The 25,706-nt window shown below is 43.2% G+C and overlaps 3 protein-coding genes across 4 annotated transcripts in view; 1 reads left to right on the top strand and 2 right to left on the bottom strand.

Annotated features, from left to right (window-relative positions):
- Positions 1-577: 577 nt before the first annotated feature.
- Positions 578-4,747, top strand: LOC133027145 (somatomedin-B and thrombospondin type-1 domain-containing protein). The gene is made up of 5 exons (XM_061094170.1): positions 578-1,120; positions 1,909-2,103; positions 3,046-3,124; positions 3,606-3,782; positions 4,294-4,747. The coding sequence occupies exons 1-5, from the start codon at positions 892-894 to the stop codon at positions 4,409-4,411; spliced, it is 798 nt and encodes a 265-aa protein (XP_060950153.1). The 5' UTR covers positions 578-891; the 3' UTR covers positions 4,412-4,747.
- On the bottom strand, positions 4,623-9,637 carry terf1 (telomeric repeat binding factor (NIMA-interacting) 1). Of its 2 annotated transcripts, none has more exons than XM_061094168.1 (10): positions 9,425-9,637; positions 8,955-9,050; positions 8,415-8,542; positions 8,114-8,200; positions 7,872-8,021; positions 6,105-6,217; positions 5,982-6,008; positions 5,630-5,727; positions 5,455-5,522; positions 4,623-5,336 (listed from the first exon to the last, which is right to left on the bottom strand). In XM_061094168.1, exons 1-10 carry the CDS (start codon positions 9,606-9,608, stop codon positions 5,178-5,180), a joined length of 1,110 nt encoding a protein of 369 aa, XP_060950151.1. In that variant the 5' UTR covers positions 9,609-9,637; the 3' UTR covers positions 4,623-5,177. The 2 variants fall into 2 exon arrangements, with proteins under 2 accessions (XP_060950151.1, XP_060950152.1); XM_061094169.1 differs by having other exon boundaries at positions 5,273-5,384.
- A 5,079-nt stretch (positions 9,638-14,716) lies between these two features.
- Positions 14,717-25,706, bottom strand: part of kcnb2b (potassium voltage-gated channel subfamily B member 2b) — a 73,679-nt gene continuing 62,689 nt past the window's right edge. The window contains exon 2 of the mRNA XM_061094167.1: positions 14,717-16,651. Coding sequence (XP_060950150.1) covers positions 14,717-16,651 — 1,935 coding nt within the window. The remainder of the gene's footprint in view (positions 16,652-25,706) is intronic.

Here is a 25,706-nt window from a genome sequence, read left to right as displayed (position 1 = left end):
AAAGTGAATAAGCTTATAAAAAGTTTGAACCATTCCTTTAAAACAAAGTAAACATCAGATAATCGAATAATCTAAAACAAAGGAAAACCGTGAACGTCCAAAGTAAAGTAGAGTAAATCATGACTGAAGTGATTTCTGCTACGTTACAGTAACCTGAAAGAGAATGAGGTGAGAACCAGAGGGGGGTGGGGGGGGGGGGGGGGGGGGGCTTTTCAATGCTCAGCGGGCCCCCCTGGCACAATCCACTGGAGACCTGCCAACCGCTCGCATTCCTCCCTTTCTTTTGGGACTTGAGGTCTGGGGTGGGCAAACCTCACACCGGGGTCACGGTAACTCTGCACGGAGAGAAGCAAAGTGAGAGAAAAGGTAAACAAGAGGGAGACAGGTGAGGAATAGAGAGAGAGAGAGAGAGAGAGAGAACAGGAGGGAAAACACTGAGCGGCTCACCCCTCCCTCGCCCTCATTGTCTCTTCCCGTGTGTGTGATCGACTGGAGGGAGGTGCTCAGATGGGAACGGGGAGGAAGAGAGAGAGGGAGCACACACACACACACACACACACACACACACACACAGCATGAGAGACAGTCTGATGATCTGAGCTGGGATGGGGGGCTCTGCTCTGTAGGCCGCTCTGCTTCTGGAGGGAGACGGAGAGGCTGGACACAGGAATTCCAGGTCACAAGGGTTCCTGTGGCACGGCACGGGCTCGGCCGAGTTGGGCTGGGCTGGTATTTCCAAACTCCCTCTCGCACGGTCATGAGCGTGACAGGGTGAGAGAAGGACGACGGCTGGACTACACACAATCCAGGAGAGGAGAAGACCGAGAGGGAAACCAGGAGGCCGGTGTTTCACTCCAGGGGTTGACCTCTGGCTTGACCCCTTCCTCTCTCATGATGATGGGATCCTCTGAGGAGTTGGCCTGTCTGTTGCTGCTGCTTTCGACACTGGCCAAGAACCACTTGGTGTCCGGCGGTTGTTCGGGCAAATGCTGCCGGGGCAGAGACCTGAGCTGCTCCACCACCGGCTGGAGGATGGACCGCGTGTATGGGGAGTGCTACTGCGACGAGAGCTGCGTCAGGACCAGGGACTGCTGCTTCGACTACTTCACCGAGTGTCCAGGTGAGGGATGAACTAGAGGGAGTGTTTGTTTTGTCTTCCACACGCCTTAGATTGTATGATTCTCGCTTGAAAGATGGAGACGAGAGATTATATTCCAGTACCTTGTTGTTACCGGGCTGCTTATCAGGGTGTGTACTTGCCAACATTTTTTCCCAGACATGTGAAATTCCTCGTGCATATTCGTCCTCACAGTCCTGTCTAACTCTGATGTGTGGTTTCCCGTCTGTCCACTGCCTTGTAACGTGTGCAGTGTTCTCGGTGCAAATGGCCGGAGCATCACAAAAAACAATGACGGGCACACACACCGAACTTCCCGGGCAGCTTTGTGTCCAACCTCGTTTCAGCGGACTGGCCCACATAACCGAATTAGTCCAAATATGTGAGGAATGTGATTCTGTCAATCAGTCGTAGCAATTACAGTTCCAGTCAAACAAGCCGGGCGTAGGTAATACGTGTTAAAGGCCGGTAGTCACCAAAAAATCTTCGTGCTTAATACATCAAAGCTTCATCGTGGTGATGGAATGGGTTTATCTCAAAGCTCTTGTAGCAGAGCAGGAAAGTAACTCTACTGAACGCTTCAATGCTCCATTAATCTGAGGTTTTGTTCTGGAAAACTGAGCTCACTTCCAGTTTCACATGAGAATAATACTCGTGCTTTAATACCATTGTGGGGAGATTGAAGGAGTAAGTTCAGGTCCAACATCTCTGACCTGTACTGCAGTTTGATTGTTTGCTGCAGCAGAGGAGGATATCCTGTAATAATAATGACTGTGGGTGTTAACATCCAGCTCAGGACTGCACCGTGAGCGACTGGAGCTTTTGGAGCGGCTGTGCCAAACCCTGCCTGCCGTCGGTGCGAGTCCGCGTCCGCCAGGTAGAGCAGCGGCCCAGTAACAGTGGAGAGGCCTGTCCCAGCCTGGAGCAACGGGCTGGCTGCAGGGAGTACAGGGATCACCAGGGCAACCAATGTGGACTCAACTCAGGTATTGTGGACACACACACACATTTGTACTTCTGTCTTAGTGAGGACACTCATTGATATAATACATTCCTGAGTCCCTTACCCAAACCTTGACCCTACAAACTAAATGCCTAACCCAGCTCTGACCCAAAAACCAACCCTCAAACAACCCATTGAGAAAGTGAGGACCGGTCAAAAGGTCCTCACTCTGTAGGGTCTATGCTTAAAATGGTAGCAAATAAGTACAAGAACACACACACGTCCCCAAAACTTTATAGGACGTTAAATTGACCTACATTGATTTGACCAGGATCCAATTTATCAAATAAACTCTTTAAACATATATCTTAGCCAGAACGGTTTACTTTTTGGGGAAGAAGTTGTGTTTGTATCTAATTAAGTATTTTTATTCTCTATTGAATGGTTGTGTTGCTGCCTTGAGAAAAGGGGGTTGTTCCTTCCCAAATGCACCTCTCACCTCTCTCCCAAACAAAAACCTAAAACTGATCAATAACTCCATCACAACACAACCTCCCCTTCCCGGCAAAGAATTCCACATGATACTTTTGCAACAGAATCTGACAACAGCGATTGGATTTGTGTATTTGTATGTTAGGAAGATATCACAAAACTACCTGGATTTCAATTACATTTAGTGAGACATTGGGTGGTGACCTAAGAAAAAAACCATTCAAATTAGGGGCAGACCAGATACAGGAATTTGTTTCCCTTTCATCATTGATTTCCCAGGGGATCATTCGTGGATCTGATAAAAACAATCAGGCCCAATTAGGGAACTGATTTCTAGTCTGTGTGAAATTTAGTGCAGCTTCACTGAACTCAAGGCGACCGTTTTCCTTGTGCCATTCCAGTTTACATGGTTTTAACTAAAGTCAAATCTGTGATCTCGCACTTTAAGTGAACTAAAATTGAACAAACTGAGACTCTGAATTCCTCTTGTCAGGTCCTGCATTCATCACCAGCATGGAGTTTGGCAAGAGAAGGCCTAAGCATGACAGCTATGGAAACCCCCTGGACCCTGGGTAGGTTTCACACCATCATGCTCCTGCACCTGACCTCAGGTATCTTTAAATTCAAGAGTTGAAAAGTTCACCAGCGCTGCCGAGGGGTTAATCTCATTTGAGCTTCGTGCCGTGTAACCCAATCCATTTATGGGAGAGAGAAAAAAGATAACAGCCCAACGGTTTTTAATCCAAGAGCATCAGCCACCGGTAGCTGTTTGCTCACCTGTGTGTCTGTCCACACACTATTAAATATAACAGAGCAGAGACTTCCCACAATCCTTTGAAATGAAGACTTTAATGAGGACGGTCACATGAAAGGCACACGCACAATAGCTCTGGGTGTTGTGAGGTGAGGCATTGTGAGCCGAGCAGAGTGTTTTTGTGTATTTTCTTTTTATTCCATCCTAAAGCAAATGTTATCACAAGCTGGGTGACATGTCATCTTCAGTCCTGGTTTGAGTGTGTGTGTGACTCTGACTCCACCCCTGCCTCCCCTCAGGTTCTGTGTGGAATTCACACTGGAGTCGCGGACGCCCCACTGCAGCGTGGAGAACCGGCCACACACACACTGGATGCGCTACATAACGGAGGGCTTCAGAGTGTGTGTGGCATGTGAACCTCCTGCCATGCGAAACAATAGCGGCAGCTGCCAAGGAGACGGTCAGGAGTCGGACAAGTATGAAGTTATGAATCTTTTACATGCACCTGCAAATGGCTTAAATGTAACATTACACTTTCCTTCATTTCATTTCTACCTAACCTCACAAAAAAACCTAAAGCCTGTCGGGTTCAGACTCATGTTGTTCCTTCTCAGTCAGTTTAGGATAGTGCCTGAGCTGCCCTCTCGTATAAAGCCTTAACGCTACTGAGCCCCACCCCCAGTATGACAGGATTGGTTTCTTAGATTTATGACATCACAAATCCTGTCTGTCTACTTAATTATTTTTCAGATTGACATTAGTTTACTGCAGCGTTGCACTGATTGCTTTTTTTGCACAAATAAAAGGCACAAGGGAGACATAAGATATTTTAGGATATGTTGAAACTTCGATGGAGCCACCTCAACCAGACAAATCTGAGCAGAATAAGGTTCCTCCACCTACAGTTTAACTTAATTTACCCCTGAGGACTACGGTGTTCTGTAGGACCCAGATGTGAAATTGATGTAGCAACATCTTGTGTTGCAGAGAAGCTTCGCTCCGCTGGCAGGCGGTGGGGAACCCTCAGTGCCGCGGGACATGGAAACGGGTCCAGAGAACCCACCAGTGTCACTGTCCACCGCAGCACAGCTTCGTCTTCATCTGATCCGAACCAGGGAGCAGAAAGCAGAGCTCAGATCTGATCCCTCATCAGTGGAACTGGGATATCGCTCAGATCTGAGGTGTTGATGCTGCAGGCTTCTCGTACTAAGAGACTTTATGTGATGGTGGCGCAGAGCAACTAGAAGTATGTTAATATACTTCACATATCACACATGATATAAAAGCATTTTCAAATCACCATGCACATTTCCGTTGTTCTGTTTAATGTAGCATACTGTGTAAAGACACACCGTTTCCAACACCCATTAAAAACCTGTCTGTTGTTTTTTTGTACATTTTTATTGTAACCAGCTACTTTTGTTTTTGTAACAATTTTCTGTCAAAGATATTTAACTTTGATTTGTAAAATTAAAAAAATATTTTACATTTGTGACTATCATACATTTATTCAAAATAGAAAACACACAACGGCTCATGGTCTGGTGACATGACTAAATAAAAAAAATGGAAAATAAAATTAAGAAATGTCCTTGAGACTTTAAGAAATGCTTAAAGAGAAAATGCTATAATTCAGACCAAAACATTTACAAATTTGATGTCCAAACATGAATTGTCATAGAAAGCAATGCAAGTAGTCATTTTTCTGTGTTGACTGCCCTCTGGTGGTATATCTTTTTTAGTACAAATAGCAAAGTATTACAAGCCAATAACTTAAAAGGAAAATTTTCAGTTGTTAGGGGAAGTAGACCAGATAGGTCAATGAACATATTTACAAATTAAAGGGAGGGTTGTGGGCTCACTCTTCCTCTTCAGCAGACGCCAGCCTTCTTTAGAACTCTCCACCGGTCTTTGAGCATCACTCCTGTGCGTCCGTCAAAGTCGTAATCCATTAATATGCGAGACCACTTCCCGGGGCCGTGAAGTCTGACGCCAGCCTTGAGGTATTGGTCCAGCTGATACGTCCATTTCTAAACAAAGGAGTTTGCCTCAAATGAAAGTCGGCCCTTGAGTGATGCCTGGATAGATAATATGAACGGGTATTAAATGAGACTCAAGATAATATTAACGGGTAGAGACTTAACCTACCTGCTTCGCTTTTCTTTTCTTCTGGATGTCTGTGCTGTCCATCGACTTCTCAGAAAACTGAGACAACTCTGACGGAGGGAGGTTTAACATTAGCTTTTGTTCATTCTCAGGATTGTTTATGAAAGTATTTCTACATTTCACAGAAAAAAGAAGTCAGAGGAAAAGTTGAACTTACCACTCTTGGGGATTCTTCTGATGGAGAGACAAGGCTTCTTGCCCGATTCAGGTTTCCATGCCTCAGGGATCTTAGTTGAGAGTAGTTTCCGTTTTGTTCTGTTGAAATGCAAGTGTGAAAAGGTTTTTTGTTAATACCCTTTGTTCTGTGTTCATGACATTCCTCCCTTCATCCTAACAGAGACGTCAAAGCCAAAAATTAAAGAGAGGTTCAGATTCCAGCATGAGAAATATCTCTGACACTGCTGAAGATCAGCAAGTACCCACATGTTTTTATTAACTTTAACAGTTATTCTAAGCAAGTAATTGAAGCAAGTAACTAATGACACATTCAAACACTTGTTCGTACTGACCTCAAACACACGGTGCTCTCTGTCGTCCTGGTAAGACATAAATGTACATATTTAATGTTGAATACAGAACAGAAGTGAATCATATCAATAAACACGTGTGGTCTAAAACAAGTTATTTCCTACTCTAGATCGTTCTCCGTTGATTCCTCGGCTGTTTCAGAGTGAGAGCTGTCATGCGTCACCTTGTCCTTTAAACTCTCGACACTCTGTGATGACAGGACTCTCTTGGTGGCTTCCTGATGGATGGAGAGTTAAACAAAAAAACGCAGACAAACATACATTATATAACAATGATGTTACTTTTTCATTATTTTGCCAAAACAATTAACTTTCAGTTGGAGGTGTTGCTGTAACTTCAAATTGAAACTAATGAGGTCGGTCATTATAATACACTTCTATGTTTAACCTTGGTCAGCGGCCTCTATGTAAATCACTCCTGGAACTTTCATGAATAAGTAAGTGTGCTGGACCCTGAGGAGGCCTCTGCTGGCCTGAGCAGTTTACCCTTCCAACTAATTTGATGACAAATTGTCCATTAGCTGTGACTGATAAGTCACATCAGAACCTTCAGTTGGTCAGGACGCCATTATTTAGAAGAACAAGAGGGTAGCTGATTAGCTCCCAAACACAAGATCAAGAAAATGTACTGGCTGCTGAAATGTATTATTAAATCCTCGCTGTTAGCTGGAGCAAAACACTCAACACCTTCTGTATTTGATTGTTAAGTCGTCACCTCAAAACAGCTGAGCAGCAAAAACCTCAAGAATTTGCTTCATTCTTGTTAAGATGAATTTATAACATGTTGGGGCGAAGTTAAGCTGAAACCAACCCCACCACACAGGCAACATATTATTTTCATTTGTCAGCAAAGACTAATCCTCTTGGTCAAAGTCTTGCTCTCTGACCAAACTATTTCTTGCACAATTAATTTCTTTCCCTGTTTTTCAAACACAAAAAGCCTGATCCTTAATTTTACACTGGGATTAGTCCTGCAGGGCCAGCTGCAAAAATGATTATTTCCCACATAACACTGTAGAACTTCTGCTTTGCTTCGGAAATCCATTGAACCTCAAACATGATGACAAAAAATACTTTTGAAGTCTTTAAATATATAAATAAAAGTTTTGGCAGTGTTCACCAAATCAAAAGTAGGAGTTTTTAAGACCCTTTTAATACTTTGAGAATGTGATTCAATTAGTTTGACACAGTTATACTGGTCAGGATAAAACATACAGGCCAACAGGGCACAGGTCCAAGAGTCTGGGGGATCAGGAGACCCCTCGGCCAGAGCCTTGATGTTAAGTGATTGTAAAAGTACCCAAGTCAAAGAGCTCAGTAAAAAGTATCAAAAAGTGAAACAATTCTAGCTTGGAGATAAACAAAATGACCACAGGAGACACAAAATCAAATGACAAAAATGTAATGTCTGTTGATATTTAGTGTTTCAGTCTGGGGCTCCCATATAAAAGAGATGTGAGGCCTTTTACTTCTCTATACCCAGGAGCCTATTGTCTCATAATCCATCAGAAATGTAATGGTTGTATTAAACAATCAAACGTCCTCCCTTCCAGTGAAGGATCTAACTAATGTTACTGTCCAGGGGAAAAACAATTTCAAGAACGTTGTTAATGGAAAATAAGTTTTGAAAAACCCCTATATGACCGTTTAAAACAATTTAAATTGAGTGCTTTTTACGACTTTTCAAGATTCAAATACCCTGTTAGAGATCACTTTATACTCTGTTAAGTCCCCACTCCCCAGTCTACTGTTGTATGACCCATTGACCAGAAACTTGTGGTGTGGACAGACACCCATTGTAAAGCTTGTCTACATCATTTATGAACCAAGCTGAATGTGGAAAGAGGGACGTTGACCCACTGGATCCTTTACCTTAAGAAGGTCGTCAGAAGGATTCTTCTCCAGGTAAACCTCCAGGTAAGACTGGACTGCCTCCAGCAGGTGGTTAAAGCTGAAGCTCATGAGTAATGGGTGGTACGTTTCTGTCTGTTTCACGATATTTTTCAGCTTGACTCCCAAGTTCTGTTGAAACAGTATTGATTATTAAGTATTTAAAAAATCAAACAGCACAGTATTGACCCAATGTTTTTTTAAATACCCTAAAGGACACAGACCTGTGCGAGCCCATCGTTATTCTCAAACCACTTCAGAGCCGATGAGGCAGAAGATCTTTCGCCTTTCACCAGACAAACAGCCACAGACTAGACACATGGAAAACACATACGAGACTTAAAACTGAAAATAAGAAACAAGCATCTGCGTAACATCACTGCTAACTGTTGATGGCATTGTTCCATTATTACCTACAGACTGTAGGTAAATACATTAAAATCATTATATAATTAACAGGATATTCATAACAGGATATTTACCTGACTACAATAGAAAAAAATGTATATTTGACAGTAAGATTACCTGGACAACCAAAAGAATGGTTATGTTTTTAAACACAGCTTTATCTGCCGCAGTGTCTTCCAGCTGTGACCATATTTTGGCGGCGGACATCAGAGGCATCACACTCCTGTCCTCCTCAAACAGGACGTCTGGAGACAAACAGTGTTACACAGTCAAAACAGACTCAGAGTGGGAACATTTATATTTACGCGAATAGAAGCTAAATATTGAGACTTTAACAGCTATGCAATGTTATAATCTGAGCTGGGATCAGCTTCAACAGATAAACACACTCAGGAAGAAGCTTCCACAGGGAGCAACTTGCTGCTTTACAGCGAACAGCCCCAGCAGCAGAACCATTAAGTCTTTTTAATGTTGTACAATGAACATTAAAATGATTGAGACCCAGCAGAAACCCTCTCTTAACACAGTTTACAAATAAAACCATCTACCAGTTTTAACGTTGAGGCTGATCGGTGTAAGTCTGTCCTCCCTAACTTCCACTAACACAAGCATCTCTCTGCAGATATGAATATGAATGTTAACACTGCAGGAACTTACCCACTTGCTTTCCGTGCATGACTCGGGCGAGAAAGGCACAGATCAGTATTTTCTCACTGTACTCGTCTTCTTTGAGAGCCGGACTCTTAGTAATGACTAAAAAGACAAAAGACAACAAACATCAAAATCCACCACTGGGACTTACAAGCACCGGTTGATACTGAGCTGTGTACCGTTTTATTACGGTATAATCCTATCCATGAACTACATAGCTTTTTAATGTAGGATCTGGCTTTTTCCACATGACTGTTTTTGTATGACCAGTGTGACTTTAACAGCGTTGTTTACATCTTGATTGTACATTTCCGGTTTCCAGTTGTTCACCGTTAGTTAGGTTCTATCTGATACCAGGACTCTTTAGTTGGTATAAAGTTAACTGTGTCGGTGGTTGATGAACCAACTAATGATTTGTTAGCTGTTAACTTAACAAATCTTAAGTTAAGTAGCTAACAACAGCGTTAACAACTTACCCTCGAAAACCGACATCGTGTCTTTGAATTCCTCGAACTCAGCTTCTTTAAAGTGTCGACACAGGCTTCGGAACATGAAGTCCACCATCATGCCGGTGGCCACGGAGGAAACCCGCTGGAAACTGACGCTTTGGTCCAGTTCTCTCGCGTCTGTCCCACTTTTATTGTTCGTTTCAGGGTCCATGTTTATGTCTGCGACTCAACTTCTTCTTCTTCTTTCTCTTTTCTTCTTCTTCGTCTTCTTCTTCTGTGGAAGCGGTTTGAGTTCAGCGCGCTTTAGGGGTTTGTGACGGTTTGGCATCGCCTGTACAGATCGCAGCGCCCTCTGGCGGCCAGGAGCAACGACACACTACCACTCGGATAGAAACAAATATGATACAGTGACCAAAACAAACACATACATAAATAAACAAACAAATAAATAAAGTGCAACTCAGTCCAATATAATAAACATGCCGTGTTGGGTCATGTCCTATGTCTCCTGACACTGAAGTATTAGAAGGGATACAGTTGTTGTGAATTTTCCGTTTGTGTATAATACAACATTAAGACAAATAAGAGTTTCCTTGAACTTTCAACATCTTTTAAATGTTGAGAGGCAATAAAGGATAATTTCTGTTTGCTCTTTGGTGTGGGGTGATACATTTTGATATAAAAAAAGATGTAAAATCAAAAAATAAATTAAGAGGCACTCTGACAGCCTGATGAAGGCCAGTGTGCAGCAATAGGCATATTTCTTTGTTTTGTTTATATTTGCCAAACATTAGTCATGCTAATAAAAACATTTTGATTTTCCACAGCAAGAGTGCTTTAGTTTGTTTTTGAATTAATACTTTAAAATGTTAGTAGGATAGGTGGAAAATCAAGTCTTTATATTTTATGGGTTTATCCTTATTCTGACTTCAAAGCTAAACCTGCAAAGCATTTTACAAGTCACACAAATCAGATGCCTCAATCCTCACTCACGTTTTATGTATTCAAACTTGTTATACACTAGATTCTGCAGTTTTAATCCTCTGACACGGACGTAACCGATACTGTCATTACGGTCCACTGTGATACAATAGTACATCAGTACAATACATTATTAACCTCTTTGCTTCCTTTCGGAGAGGATGCATGGGTGCCATTGTTTCGTATTAAACACATTACACACCAGATCGTCTGGTTTCTGAGGTTTGGGAGAGCTGCTCATGTTCAGTATCACTCGTTGGCAGCAGTTCACAGCAGAAGAGCGGAGATCCATTAATTGCATCTAATGGAACGGAATACATTTCCCTCCAGTGATAAATCATTTATAAGCCAGCCATGCAAGATTGCTGAGTTGTCTGCACTTTTGGATATAAAACCCCCCCCACTTTTCATACTTTCTTGCAGCAAATGCAGAATCAGTTTTAATTAACGCTCTATAGAGATGATTTATTAAAGCATATATTTGAATCTTAATATGTAATCATCCTTAATATACAAGATGTGTATCCAGAGAGTGTAGAAGCCACCGAGAAACATCAGCTATAGAACAACACACACACACACGAGTTATATACACATTTATTTGTAATTCTGCATATGCTAATAGATGTAATGGGGAACAATGCTCTACAGAAATGTTGACATACATGTACCATGACAAAGTGTTCTGTGGTCACATAATTGTTCGGACAACTACATGCATCTAAAGATGTCGCTTTGTACAGAAAACAGTCTGTAGCTCAGAGTGTGTCTAACGATCGTGTTCTAAAAAAGCTGAACAGAGAAAAACAAACAAATCCAAATGTAAGAGGCAGAATACACAGAGACATAAGAAGAAACAATATAGCTTTATGCATTTCAGGGAGCGAGGTTTTTAATAAGGACGCATGAGTGACACGGACAATACCCATTCTCCCAGAGAAAATAAAGACACAACGTTTGCACTCTGCACAGTATCACAGGTGATAATGCCATCGTGAGAGCGTAAGACAGAGCACGATCCGTTTCTGCTGTCAGCTCACGCGATTCATTCCAGTATCCACACAGCTGATCAATCCCGAGTCCCGTGTTTCTCCACCCTACCTGTCAAAATGAAGGATTACTCGAGGATAACACAGAGACATGATAACTACAAACAACGGATGAAAAAATAAATAAATCAATGTACAGGTGCCGACCCCAATGTGTTTACGTTGGAGCAAGGAATCTGAGTTTCTAAGGAGGGATCAATCATTTCACATGAATCTCTGTTTACGGACTCAAATCACGATGGTCTGGGCTACACAGACAAAAGGAAATATGGACCACGACAGATGTGATGAAACTTTTTTTTTGGGGGGGGGGGGGGGTTTCGTTTTTTCTCTCACAGCATTCCCTCATCCTAGCCTGTCCTCTCACCCCCTGATCCACAAGACTGAGGGCATGACGTGGGGTTCGAGCCTCTAAAGCCGCAGGGACGGGAGCTCCCAGTTGTGTCATGATGGGAAATAACCAGATGGATCAGTGTGGTGACAGTAGGGATCTCTCACTGCCTGTCTGCCGTCACTAGGACCCCTCACTCGCCTTCTGTCCCAACTTGCTTTTGTCACTTTCTTTTGCTCCTGCTCCGTCCTGCCCCACTGAAGACTGATGGGGCGGTGGGTACTGAAGGTGGTGCACACATCAACCGGCAGGAGGGAGAAATATTGCCGCTCCTACACCACAGGAGCCGAGACATCAACATGGATTTGACAACATCACCATTCAAAAAAGTACAGAAGTAACTAGTTGACGTTATAGCTGTTAAAGAAAAAACAAAGAATCAATCCAATTGGAACATCAGAGAGTTATAGAAAACCTGAGAACTCAATAACATTACTTGTATCTATTACATAAAGACCTGATTTCTCCTATAAAATTAGAATTTTCTGTACAGTGCTATATGAACAAAGCAAAATGACTTGCTACCTTCTCATAAACGGCGGCGTTATGAAAAGGCACGCATCATTTCAACCACCATATGGCAGGAAATTGTGGTCGTGCTCCATTTTGGTTTTTAGAAAAAATAGAATCATTCTCAATGTTAATTCACAAAAAACATAAAATCCTTTGTGTGTGGCCATTGAAGTTTGTCTTTATATCTTCCACAGACGTCTGTTGGATTCCTGCATGAATCTAACAGCGATATAAAAGGCCCAAAGTGGTCAATTTGGATCCCTTTCCCCACCGTTAAATTTGAGGTCCATTGATACGTGGCATTAAGGTGCTTGTCAGCATTATGCCCGCCATATAATATATGAAAAAGCAAAAGTAAAATCCTCATTTGCATTGTTTGTGAGATTCTGGTGGTTGTTAATACTGTTTTTGCCTCATATTAAAGATATAACATTTGAAAAATACAAGTAATTTCTGCCTGTACACTTACAAATTCCCATAGACAGAAAATAAAGTGCCACAATTCTTGGCCTGCATAGATTGCAGTATGCGGTATTGCACATTCCACACCTCTCTGTGAGAACACAAGAAAAAACATGATGATAATACTAAGAAGAAGAAGAGAAAGAAAACAAAACAACAAAGGATTCACCCACGCACGTCCTGTCAGAAGCGTCCGGGTTTGTGTGGCGTTCACAAACCGACTCCTGATTTACTCAGCCAAGTGTCATGCCCAAACAATGAACAAATATTTCCAGCAATAAAAATTGGAATCGAAGGCAACATACAACGGATATTTTCAGTCAGTGTAAAACAAAAAGCGAAAAAGAAGATGAGCAGAAAAAATAAAGATAAATAAAGAAAAAAACTCTTTGGGTTCGAGTTTGACTGAAAACTTTGTTCACAATAAAAACACAATAAATAACAATCCAAGACACAACGGGTATACAATAAATACAAAAAAAGAAGATGCTTTAAACTCGTCAGCAGGATGGGATCAAATCGCAGTAGTATGGATCAAGTGTGGACGACGCCAGGGCGCTGAGGAGAGGACAACGAACACAATGCAGGTAAACAAACCATAAGGAAAATAACATAGCTACTTTCATAATATATGTTATTACTATATATGATATTATGCAGCGAGGAGATAGATGAAAGCTTGTCACTGTGCTTGATTTGGTCCATTGATATCACAAAGAATATTTTGTATCCCTTCTGATTTGCCAAAATAGTATAAAGCCTATATTGTATAATGACCAGTGTTTACTGTGCTGAATGACTAAATAGTCTGAACACTGCTTTATGGAGTCTCACTTACCTACCGTAGAATTTGTCTACAACCGATCTAGAGCTACTTTTTTTCTTAAAGCTACTTTTAGATATATATATATATCTGATGTCTGAGCGAGTAAATAGGATTTATTTCAGTTCTGTTGGATGGCAACAAAAGGCAGAACGAGCAGTAAAACGTCTTAAACCTCGTCCTGAACTCCTGAAACCGTGTGATAAATATTTTTCCATAATGGTAATATGTGATACTTCCTGTCCTCACTGGTTACAAAGATATTTGGCAACTACAGGTGTATGTATGCGCTAAAGAGGAAACAAGGTGTCTTTGTCCTTCTTTGCCCGCGTTCGTTGAGTCAAAGACTAAATATCAGATGCCCAAACTGAAAAGTTCAACAATTCATTATGAAAACCAAAGAGAAACAATGTCAACGTTACAAGTTTCATACACCATTTTGTCACACCCCAAAAAAACAAAAAAACAAAAAGACATTACAGGGTCGTCATGGGAACACTTTGCATTTCCACAAAAGGTAATGATATGTTTTTTTCTTATAGGTCGCTACGATGCAACGCCGGTCCGAGGGCTCTTCGCTCAACCCTTCCTCCCTCTCCTTTTTCACATTACAAATAGTTGTACCTTCAGTGACAGTTTTCCTTCGCCGTCCTGTGCATTGTCATTGCCTTGGATGTCCTACTATTTACAGTGGAGTGCTTTCAGCAAACTAAGCACCGTAAAATATCTGTCTTTTTTTTTTTTAAATGCATGCTTTTTACAGATAAGTCCCTTCTGTGCATTTCCTTGTTTTGCTAGAAAAAAAGGAGACTGTCATTATGTACATTGGGAGGACTGAAACGTCTGGTAGATGAATTCCCTCTGTTTTCAAAGAGCCTCCTGCTGGGGCCCGCTGTCCCTTCCTAAGTCATTCCTGAATCTGCACAGAACACTGCAGTTTCTTTTTCAGCAATACACAACGACACAAGTAAAAGGGACTTGTCATGCCATGCAAAAATATCTCTCACTACAACAGCACTGATGTCTTTTCTCGCTGCTCGCGCACACGCACCAGGCCGAGGTTGTAGTGGGTCTCTTGTCCCCAGCTGCTTCCCTCACAGTCACATGCTGGTTTCGCAGGTCGGAGAAAGGCCGCCATCCCCGGGTATCAGGTGGATATCGGATGTAAACATGTGGTTCTCTACTTTGTGTCCACTTTGGTTGCTGTCAGCCTTGACCTCCTCGCCTGCCCCGACCACACCTTGGGTGCAATTTTGTGCTGCTTTCTTGGGCGACAAGGGCCCAACGGCGGCACCCGCCACCTCCATCAGATGCTTCTCCTCGTGGTTCTCCGTGGACGGATCTTCGTCGCCCGGTGGGGTGTCGACCACCAGCCTCTTCGGGGACATGGGGTCGTCCTCCTCTTCTGTGATGGGGAGCAGCTCCTCCGAGCAGGGGATGAGCGGTGACGTCTCTCCGTCCGGCGACTCTTCCAGGATGCTGGAGCTGATGTCTCCAGGAGAAGTGGTGCTGGGCGGTGTCAGTGGGCCTTCGGCAGAGGTTTTGGTAGAGTTGACTTTCAACCCCTTCATTTTAAGAGGATTATTCCCTCTTGAAGGGCTCCGGATATTCTCCACAGCACTGTTAAAACTCTCCACTCCTTCTAAATGGAGGTCGTCATTGCATATGAAGCCAGGAGAGCTCTCGTCATTGCTGGCCCTCAGGAAGCTAAGATCCAGATGTGGTGGCGCTCTGGGGTGTCTCATTTGATACGGCCCATGATCTTCCTCATCTGAGGTGAAGTCCTCTTTTTCAAGGCCTTCCGGGCCACTAGGAAACTTACTTGGTGAGGAGGGCGGGACTTCCTTCATCTCCAGCTCCACCTCCTCCTTCAACGTAAGTTCTGGGCTTTGAGATTTCTTCGGTGAGACGGGGGCGGTCATAGTTGTGCTCAGTGTGCTCATGGAGCTTGTGGTGTTGAGGTTAGTTAAGGACTGTGACTTGGTCATCTGGTTGTACATCTCCTCCAGTTTCTGGACATTAAGGTGCTGTGGGGTCCTGCTGGTCCGCTGCGGACTTCCAGTGGTGGTGATGGTTATACGTTGAGGGGAATTCTGAGACTCTGGGTTTGACTTCAGGTTGATTTCTGAGGTGGCGTGCATGGTGGAGCTGCCCAAGCGGCTCGGTGACAGGTGGTTGTCAAGGGAGGTTTTATCCTCTCCTTTCTCTACCACCACATCCATCAGTTCCATGCTGCGGGCAAAGGCATCTTTTAGGTTCATCGACACAATGCTGCCATTCCTCTTGGCTCGCTCCAGTGCCTCCCTCCTCTTGATGGCCTTCTCCTGCCTCTTCTGCTCCTTGTAGAACTCAGAGAAGTTGTTGACAATAATGGGGATGGGGAGGGCAATAACCAGCACTCCTGCAATGCAGCAGAGCCCACCCACAATCTTACCAAGCAAAGTCTGTGGGTAAATGTCCCCGTAGCCCACTGTGGTCATTGTAATAGTTGCCCACCAGAACGAGGCAGGGATACTGGTGAATTTAGTGGCATCCTCGTCTTTCTCAGCAAAGAACACCAAGCTGGAGAATATCATGATGCCCATGGCGAGAAATAGAATAAGAAGGCCAAGTTCATTGTAGCTCCTTCTCAGAGTGAACCCTAGAGACTGGAGCCCTGTGGAGTGCCTGGCTAACTTCAGGATCCTCAATATTCTCATGATCCTGAATATCTGCACCACGCGCCGCACGTTCTGGAACTGCAGCACGCTCTTATTGGACTCCGTTAGGAAGATGGTGACATAGTAGGGCAGGATGGCCAGCAAGTCAATGACATTCAGTGGGCCTTTGAAGAACTTCCATTTATTAGGCGAGGAGAGGAAGCGGAGGAGGTACTCCATGGTGAACCAGGCGATGCACACGGCTTCCACGTGGGCCAGCTGGGGGTTGTCGTTGGCGTGGCCGAACTCGTCTGACACCTGGAGCTCTGGTAAGGTGTTGAGGGACAGGGCGATGGTGGAGAGGATGATGAAGAGGATCGATATGATGGCCAGAATCTGAAAAGAGAGCACAGAGAGGAAGAACATATTAGTAGGATACTAAATAATGTATTCATATGTGGGGAAACTTATATAATACTCAAATACCAAAAGCATAAGCCATAAATATTGGGTTACGATACACAGCAGATTATCATGTTGGACTCAGTTAATATATCACTTTGTCTGTCTCAGTCTATACATTGTGGCTTGGTTGGGTTAATGTGAATTAACAAGTCTGGTTGAAAGTTGTGGAGTGTAAATTATATCAATCTTTGTTTGGGTGTATTCTTGAAGGAAAATCTAAAAAGCTCTGCAGATGTTATTCTTTCACAGGCATATTGGTATCGTTATCAGTGCTTACGTTTGAGGAAAATAAAGCTTTTATTTTACAGTATAAAATGTAAAATGCAGCAGGGTAACTGTTCTTTCCTTTTTGTTGTATTTAAATTTTCTTTTTATTTAATGAAACTTATAGTTAAACGGTGAAATATCAAGCCTCAAAAACATTTATTTACCATAAAAGTTTGATAACAACCTCTTTGGAATCATTGCCATTTAAATAAAATACATATCTATTGGCTAATATATCAGTTACAGAAATGTTTTACTTCCTAACATTGGTATTGGCATCGACCTTCTGTATAAAGTGAATTGAATTACCCCCAAAAATCTGGAATTTCTATTTTTATACCATCATATATACCTTCATCATCATCAGGGTTCATTTACTGTATTATCACTGAGGAAAGTAACATTGGAATACAAAATGACCAAAAATAATGAATCTAGGGAAATTAAGTAGGCCAGAAATCTATTTTTGAAATACACTAGAGGAGTGTGTTTGCATGTGATCTCCTCCACAACAGAAGGATAAAAGGATTCTGGCTCCACCTGTTGGCAACACTCTGCTATTCCCTGTCACTGTTATAAAACATAATTCCTTACTTGCAGTTTACAAAGAAAATTAGATGCACAAAAGTTTTCTAAAGGGCCTTTAAAGTAAAAGGCTGATATTGACATTGTCTCCTATGGCTTTCAGCTCAGAGAAGGGACGGGCAGGGACATCCTGCGTAATCCTGTGAGGTCAGCTCAGCATGAGGCTGCGTTTCAAAGCGTAGCTCTTTACCTTGACCAGGATTTATTGACCTCGATAGATTAAATCTGTCCTTAGACGTTCTGACATCGCTCATTTAGAAAATGAGGCCGACTGATATATGGTGCAGTGAGGAGCGTGTTTGAATGTCACATCCCGTTATGAGGTGAGTACATGGCTGTCTTGTCATTCGTCCCTCTGATACGACCTCTCCACACCCGTCACTCTCTTGCACTATAACCCCGGATTTACCAGTCGAACAGCACCGCAGTGCAACTTCAAAAGCCAAGTCCAAATCTGCATTCTTTTCTGTGAAGTCCTCTACGACCCAGACAATATAAAACCTATTAAAATCTAATGAACACAGATTGAAGAGTCTGAGACAAAGATGGGAAAAAGCAGGCCCCCTGAATACTAATCACAAACCACATTAAGTTGCAGAACACACTGATTAACTTGCACAAATTTACTCAGAGCCGTCCCGCCGCTCACTCACTGTATCTCCTTTGTGACTTCATTAATTTAGCAAATATCACATGTTAGCCGCAAGGATTCTGCAGTGCTCAGGGGTCGGCCATTTCCACCGGCTGCACACGGGCCTGTAGACACGTTGTAATGCTTCATGCAAAATGCTTTTAGAGAAAAAAGAACTTCCTGCATGAGAAAGAGAGAGAGAGAAAAGGGCCCGGGAGCGGAGTGGAGACAAGCTGGTGTCATGGCTCAGCAGAGGAAGTGTTATCACTACATGAACGCTGGTGCTGATTAGGTTAAACCTATTAGCAGCTATAGGTGAGTCCACCTGGGGGATGTCTGGCACTGTGCTGGGAAGTCTGCGGAGTCACAGTCGGGACGCAGATCGCCTCCTTGCCACTCAGGTTTTACTTTGGCGAGCTCATTTGAGGCTCAGCCCGCGGTGCCAAGTCACTCGATGGGAGGAACCTTTCGCTCGGGCGCCGGTCGCTGAACACCTTGGCACCGAGTCAGCCCAGACAGGTGTAGAGGGGGAAGAGTAGGAAATGAGGTAATGATCTTGCTCAGTTTATAGGTTTTACTGGTGGTAAATTGTGCAGCTCATGGGGCCGTTTGTTTAACTCCACAAAGATAAGAATGATGTATGGAAATACAGGTCGAAAGGTAACCGCTTCTTTAGAGGTCAACTACTCTTTACTTAGATTCACAGTAGCTGTCTCAGAGGAGGCAGTTAATCTTCTGCTGTTCCACAGTTTGGAGAAAGAGAACCTGCGCTTTGAACAGCTGAAGCACACACACACACGTACACACACAGACAAACAGACACACAGACACACACGTACACACACGTACACACAGACACACAGACACACACAAATGCAGATTTGAATAGCACCCCTTACTAGGAATTTGCATTGACTTCCATTCACTTTGAACAATCGAACTGAAACCTTATCCCAAACATTAACCATGATGCCGGACCCTGACCTTTAACCTGACCAAAATTCACACCCAAACCCTCAGCTTAACATTAATTTCACTTTAAAACGTGTCTTCACCTTTAAATGGGATGATTTACGTTTTGAGGACTTGCTCTTTGTCCCCTTAATGAAGACAAATCCCCATAATGTGAATTTTTAAACCTGGACCACACACACACACACACACACACACACGCACACACGCACACACACGTAGGGAAGGTGATGATTTTCATTGATCCACATCCGTGTGAACGCCCGTCCACCCTCTGCTCACTGACACCAGCAAAGGGCGTTTGAGTGCGATGATGAGCAATCCTGAGGTGGCTTACATTAACCTGCTGTAATTGAGTGGGAGTAGTTAAAAAGATCAATTACTCGGACTTAGTCGTCCCTGATTTGCACTTGTGGTGGTGCATTAAGCATTGCGTCAAATGCCGTGAGCAGTGGATTAACCAAACGGAAACAAGCACGTCAGTGGACCGGGAAGGAAACCGGGGGGGGGGAGAGGAAGGAAGGGAAACGAGATATTTCACTGGAATAAACTGCAGAATAATACTCTCATCATGAGTTCTTTGAAAATTAGATTATAATGTCACTAGTATCCGGATCAATTTACTTTGTACAATATTTATACTTTACACAGCCAAAGAATGAGAGCAACGTTTTCCTGCGATTTCTTTGGAATAAACGTTATTGCCTCTGTTTTTAAAAAGCAATATTGAAAAAATCTGCTCAATTTTGTGGTACACAGCAAAGTTACTTGTGGACCAATTGAAAGTATTTTAGATTGGCCTCAAATTAAGTTAAAGATAAAGGTTTTGGGGTGTTACCACTTTCTCCACATCCTCTCTCTCTCTCTCTCTCTCTCTCTCTCTCTCTCTCTCTCTCTCTCTCTCTCTCTCTCTGTCTCTCTCCGTCCCTGTTGCTGTGATGGTATTGACCTCAGGACGACCCGGTGAGGTCACGGTCAGGCCAGTCATGAGACCTGATTGGCTTAGACAGGAAGGTAACGTCTTCAGATGATTAGGGAACGTGTGACATGCTTCACTTGCCTTATTCTGGCTCTTTTACTTTCCCTGCACAAAACTCCACCTGGAACAGTTTGCTAATGACGGTGCAGGAGAGCTGCTTTAACTTGGAGAACAGATGGAATTATTAAATACCACATACCACATTTTTTATTTAATTCAATATTTAGACTTTATAAAAAAAAAGTCACTTGACAAATGTTCTCGCACAAACCGGCTGGCTCAACCCGTCGAGGGACAGCATGAAAAAAACAGAGCTGGCGAAGGTTTAGCTTTAGCAATTTAAGTGAATATCTCCTGGGTGTAGAGCCAAATGTATTTTAGCCGCTAACTCCCACACCCACCGCTCACTCTCTTATCTCAGAGGCCGTTTTACAGGTTAGGATCAGATCCTGTGGGAGGGCCGAGCAGGAAGTGTGAAGTTGAACGAGAGCAGAAAAGGACGCTGCGGCCGCTGAGTCGAGAGCCCTCTCGAGCCTCTCTCCACTTCCATCTTCAGCCGCCCGTCATCTCAACCACTACTCTTGGAAATGAGAGGCTGGCCTTTAACCACCCCCCCCTCCACTTTGAGCTTCCACGCAAGATGCCGGGCCACTAACTCCTCTCGCTAAATGTCCTGTCAGCGAGGCCGGCCCTGTGGTCGCACACGTTACACCCCGCTTCACGCTTCACCTCCTTGCTCCCCCCCGCATCCCCATCATTCCTTACGCTACGGGAGGAGAAAAATAACCTGCACCACACCAGTCGCCCCCCATCTACCAGCTCGGTATCGATCGTGTGCACATCACATCATGGACACTGAGCCAGGTCCTTATTGATCTCTACGCTCGGAGCTCTTACGGACCCTGATCCACCTCCGAGGTCCCCACTGACGTCCCCCAACCACTGGTGTCATCACTTTGTGCGCAGGACAAATTGAGCTGTTCCTCAGGTATGATCATTTTTTTTGCTGTGGAATCGCGACGGTTGTGCTGACAGTAATATGGATTTATCCCGGGGACTTGTATGATTTGCTCTTCAGGGACCGGATCTCTTCAGTGTGACGACAAAGCGTGCACGAGAGCCGGGCGTCACGTTGTTACAGATCTTAGTTTAAGTATTAAATAATCATCTCTTCATTTAATCAATGACTGGACTTATAGTCTTGACTTATTGCATGTGTATCACTCATATATACACATATAAACACATATAAACATAAATATAGTTATATTAGGCTATATATAGTATAATAGTGTTTAGGATACTACTGTTAAATAATACCGATATATACATATATTAAATGCACAAATACAGTTTACTTTCTTTTGCAATTATAAATAACATTTCTGTCCGTGTGTTATCTTTCACATAATATCATTTTCTGTCTTATAACCCATTCTCTTCTATACTTCACATATTGCCATTCTCACAATGTCGGCTCTCAATTTCACAGGCTTAACTATTCTTTTCTCTTCTTACTCGGAGCAGTGGGAGATTGTTCATCATCATTCAGCTCAGTGTCTCTTTATGAAGGACACAGGACTACGAGAACTCAAATGACAACATTCGACTATCAAATGTGAACAAATTCTGTTCGTGAGCCATTAGCAGCCGCAAACATGACATTATCAAGGAACCTCTGATACTTAAAGAGAGATTTTTAAGGGGGTATTACACATTCACGCTCGGAGAGACTCAACATTAATCTACAAAGGAGGAGCGACCTCTTCTCTCCCACTCTGTCAGGAGTGGGGGGGGGGTTGAGTGCCTCCTCTGTGGCCAGTTTCCAGGATTGAGACATTCGGTGGCCGTCCACTGTTTTTGTCTCACGGCTCCTCTGAGGTTCAGAGATGTTTGGAGGAATGCCACAGTCGTTACGACGTGGGCCTCAATTCTAAAAACATTAGTCTGCGGTCAAGAGAAAGTAGCTGATAAATCACTGGAGAGAAATGACCAGACTGATTCAGCTTGAAACTGATACAATGTGTCTTGTGACTGAAGTGTGTCCCAAATCCTCCTTTTTTGTTGTTACAACTTTGCAACACAAGATAGATCAAACAAAGCACTGCGGTCTCCATCTGGTTAACTATCCCTGGCAACTCCTTTGGGATAATACAACAATGAAGGCTTATTATTTTGAGAAAAAAAACGATTGAGGTGTTCAAATACCCCTGACAGCTTTCCGTGCAGTCAATAATTGCAGTGGATGTTTCCCATTTGTCTTGGCACAGCGCGGCATCGCCACACTGCGCCACTTACAGTTTAATTTGTCACCAGTCAGCGCGACTATATAATGTGTCCCTCTGTGCTGCGCAGGCTTTGTCGGGAGTATTGGCACGATGTTATTAACGTCACAATCTCAGGGTCAGACTCACTGAGGTGCCTTTACAATCACTGCCAGGGACAAACTATTTTTCTTGCTGGTTTTTGTGCCTTTGGTGGAACATCAGGAGCAGAAATCTCTCTCACTTTCAAAAACTATCCTTGCCGGAGGCGTGCCACAGCAGGGGGTCCTGCGGGTTTCAGCCAATGTTATATACGCCGAGCGTGTGGGGCATGAGACGGCTTTCGAGAGGAACATTAATCAATAACTAATCCTCATTTGCTTTCAGGTCACAGACAACTTTTGCTTACTGAGCGCTATGGAGGCTGTTTCTTTGCCAAAATATAACAGGATGTAAAAATTAGGATGCATCGATAAATAATTGAAAAATTATCATTTATGTGGTCTCCCTGGAAGAAAGTTTCCGAATCTTGGTCTTTCTGTGTGGAGTCTGCATGTTTCCAGTGTCTGCGTGAGTTTTCTCTGGCTTCCCTCCACAGGCCACAAGCATGCAGATAGGGCTCTTGGTCATAGTAATAGTAAACATCCAATGCAGACATACCCAAAGCTGAGATTGGGAAACAAAGTCTGCATTATTTGTCACTCTTTATCTTTTACATTTGCCTTTTTCCATTTTTCTCCTTATCAAAGTTCTCATGGTCACGATTCATCCCTCAGTTAGTTGACCTGGTTCTAGGCTGAAAACTCTTTTTATGAGGATTTTCTGAAACGTCAAAAGGAGAAAATGAGCCGTTCTAAAAGTCAGCCCTCACTGTTACGCTCGGACAAGCGGCACAGATAAAGGATGGATGGACTGATGGTGACCCCTCCATATAATTGAGACCCTTGGTCGATTTCCTGCATGGAGACTGTACAATAGCTGCATTTTTTTTTATATCCCTTTTCTTCTCATTCTTGTAAACACACTTCAAGTGCTTTTCAACCTCCCTCTCAAAGCCCTTTCACTCCTCCAGTCTTTATTTATACTGTTTGTTTGTACGTTTGCTTCAGGAACCAGGGAGGAAAATGGGCTAATATGAAATATTTATAGCCCGTGTTCATCCATCGGACCAGCAGTCGCAACACGCCTGCACGGAATAGGCAGCGCGGCCGTGTTCGTGTCAGCGTGTGGCACAACTCATTACAGGTCAGGGGAGTGACACAGCAAACAGAAATATCCTGCACAGAAAACATTGTATAAGCTGACACATTGGACTGACAGTTCCCCTCTGGTGGTTGTTCATATGACACATTAGCAGAATCTCATTAAGACTAATTCCTTGTTGCAATCACATTAGAGGGGTAACACACCAGCGTATGATTTCCTGTGAGTCGTTTATGAAGCTGGATTTTGGTTTAAGTGACATAGAGGAGACAGAAACCCAAAGTGTGATGGGATACTGGTAGAACGTGCAAATAAGCAACCTCTTCTAACTTTGAAGGGGAAAAAATTATATTTTTCTAACTTTCAGGAAAACCGGTGTCACATGGGACCAAACTAAATACCAACAGGAAGTCGAGAAGTTTGGCAAAAATCAATGCAGCGCCCTGTTTGTTCACCTTCTGCCCTCCAGTCGTCAACCATTCTCCTGACAGAAGTGGGAGAAGATTGAATTCACAATCATACTCAAAAATAACGGGTCTTCAAATTTACAAAGACAAGAAAGAAAGAATAGAAAAAGGAAAAATGCATCTTATTCCCAGTTGAAGACTTTAAGTATAAAAACGTCATGACCCTCCAGACCCCCTAAGTACATCTCTTACAACTTAAATGAGCCGCCACTCAGCCAGCTTTTCATACATTGGTCTGATTATTCTTTTCTCGTTTTCATTTGGCTACTAAACTTTTGATTCTTATTATAATAACCCCAGAAATCCCTGTCTTTGTGTCTGTCTGTAAGTGGAACGCATATCTCGAGAACTATTATCGGCTTCACACTTGGAATGAGGCCAAGGAAGTGCAGTGTTAATATGATGCGATTTAAAGACGCGATACGTTCACTATTAATAAACTTTGATTAACCAGGCCACAGACACTCTGTAGCGGCGGCGGCTGGGACTCATCAACGCTTTCACAACAATTGATTCTGCAGTTTCTAACTGCACACAGAGTTGAGCTTTTACCGGAACTGTGATAAACAGCTGAACAGGTGAAGCAGCAGTGGTGCAGCTTCAGGGTTCTGAGTCCACCAGCCGGTCTTTACTTGCCAGGTCTCAGTAACTGCAGGTCACCTTTACAGTTCCAGAGAGAAAACGGCAACCAGCTTCACAACAGGCCAAACAAACAGTCCATTCCAGAACAGGCCGGCTCAGAACTGGCACTGCAATACTAAGGATAGAAAGAAAAAACCACAACCCTCGAAACACTTAAGTGCATCACTTATTGATTTGATACAAAATAAGGCCTTTTATTGGATTGGCATTTTTTTCTCATCTTCATCAGGCTAATACATTTAAAAATGATTCATCTATATAACAAATAAAGAGTCCTCAGGTCTGAGCGACAGCCTGCAGCTGAGTGTTGGTGTGTGTGTGTGTGTGTGTGTGTGTGTGTGTGTGTGTGTGTGTGTGTGTGTGTGTGTGTTTTAAACCACAAGGCAGCGCAGCACAACAGCACTCAGGTACAACTTAAAACATTTATGAAGGAGCTGCTGCGCAATCAATTCCCACACTCACAAACTTCAGATGCTGAACGTCACATCGCTTACACGTCATTTCTGGACTCAACCTTCGGAGAAATTCAGCAACTCTCCTCCTTCTCAATCAAGTGTATTGATGTAAATATATTTAAAGCTCTGAGTGGATCGTTGAGACTGAAATAGATGCTGGGCCCATTCTACTGTATATCCTGTAACACAGCCCTATGTGTGTGTACTCAGGTTTCCACACCCACAGTCTACAGGAAGGATATGATTGCAGTCAAACTATACTTCATCAGTGTATTAAAGAAAAAAGAACCCACAGTGTGGGGATGATATTTCTGTGGGCGACTCAGCAGTTTGGTGAATTAAGCGTTGGATGTAAAAGTGGTTTCCCACTGAGACCAGGCCTCTTTGCCGAGGAAGGGCACTGAGGAAAGTCAAGCACACTGCGCCACGCATCATTTAATGCAAAGCACAAACTGAGATTCCAGACAATGTCTTGTTTGGTCTCATGAGATCAACACTTTAAGCTCTTTTCACTTTTGGCA

Source organism: Limanda limanda, chromosome 20, assembly GCF_963576545.1.
Source record: "Limanda limanda chromosome 20, fLimLim1.1, whole genome shotgun sequence".
In the NCBI taxonomy this organism is placed as follows: Eukaryota; Metazoa; Chordata; class Actinopteri; order Pleuronectiformes; family Pleuronectidae; genus Limanda; species Limanda limanda.
This window is presented reverse-complemented; position numbering and strand designations above follow the sequence as displayed.

Bases quoted from the DNA above. Each gene is read 5' to 3' on its own strand.
- terf1 (XM_061094168.1), bottom strand. From the start codon at position 9,608: ATGGACCCTGAAACGAACAATAAAAGTGGGACAGACGCGAGAGAACTG. The intron at 5,523-5,629 runs GTAAGTTCAACT...TCCCTCCGTCAG, and splicing joins CAGAAGAATCCCCAAGAGTG to AGTTGTCTCAGTTTTCTGAG. The intron at 5,337-5,454 runs GTAGGTTAAGTC...TCCTTTGTTTAG, and splicing joins AGAAAAGAAAAGCGAAGCAG to AAATGGACGTATCAGCTGGA.
- LOC133027145 (XM_061094170.1), top strand. From the start codon at position 892: ATGATGATGGGATCCTCTGAGGAGTTGGCCTGTCTGTTGCTGCTGCTT. The intron at 2,104-3,045 runs GTATTGTGGACA...TCCTCTTGTCAG, and splicing joins CCAATGTGGACTCAACTCAG to GTCCTGCATTCATCACCAGC. The intron at 3,125-3,605 runs GTAGGTTTCACA...GCCTCCCCTCAG, and splicing joins GGAAACCCCCTGGACCCTGG to GTTCTGTGTGGAATTCACAC.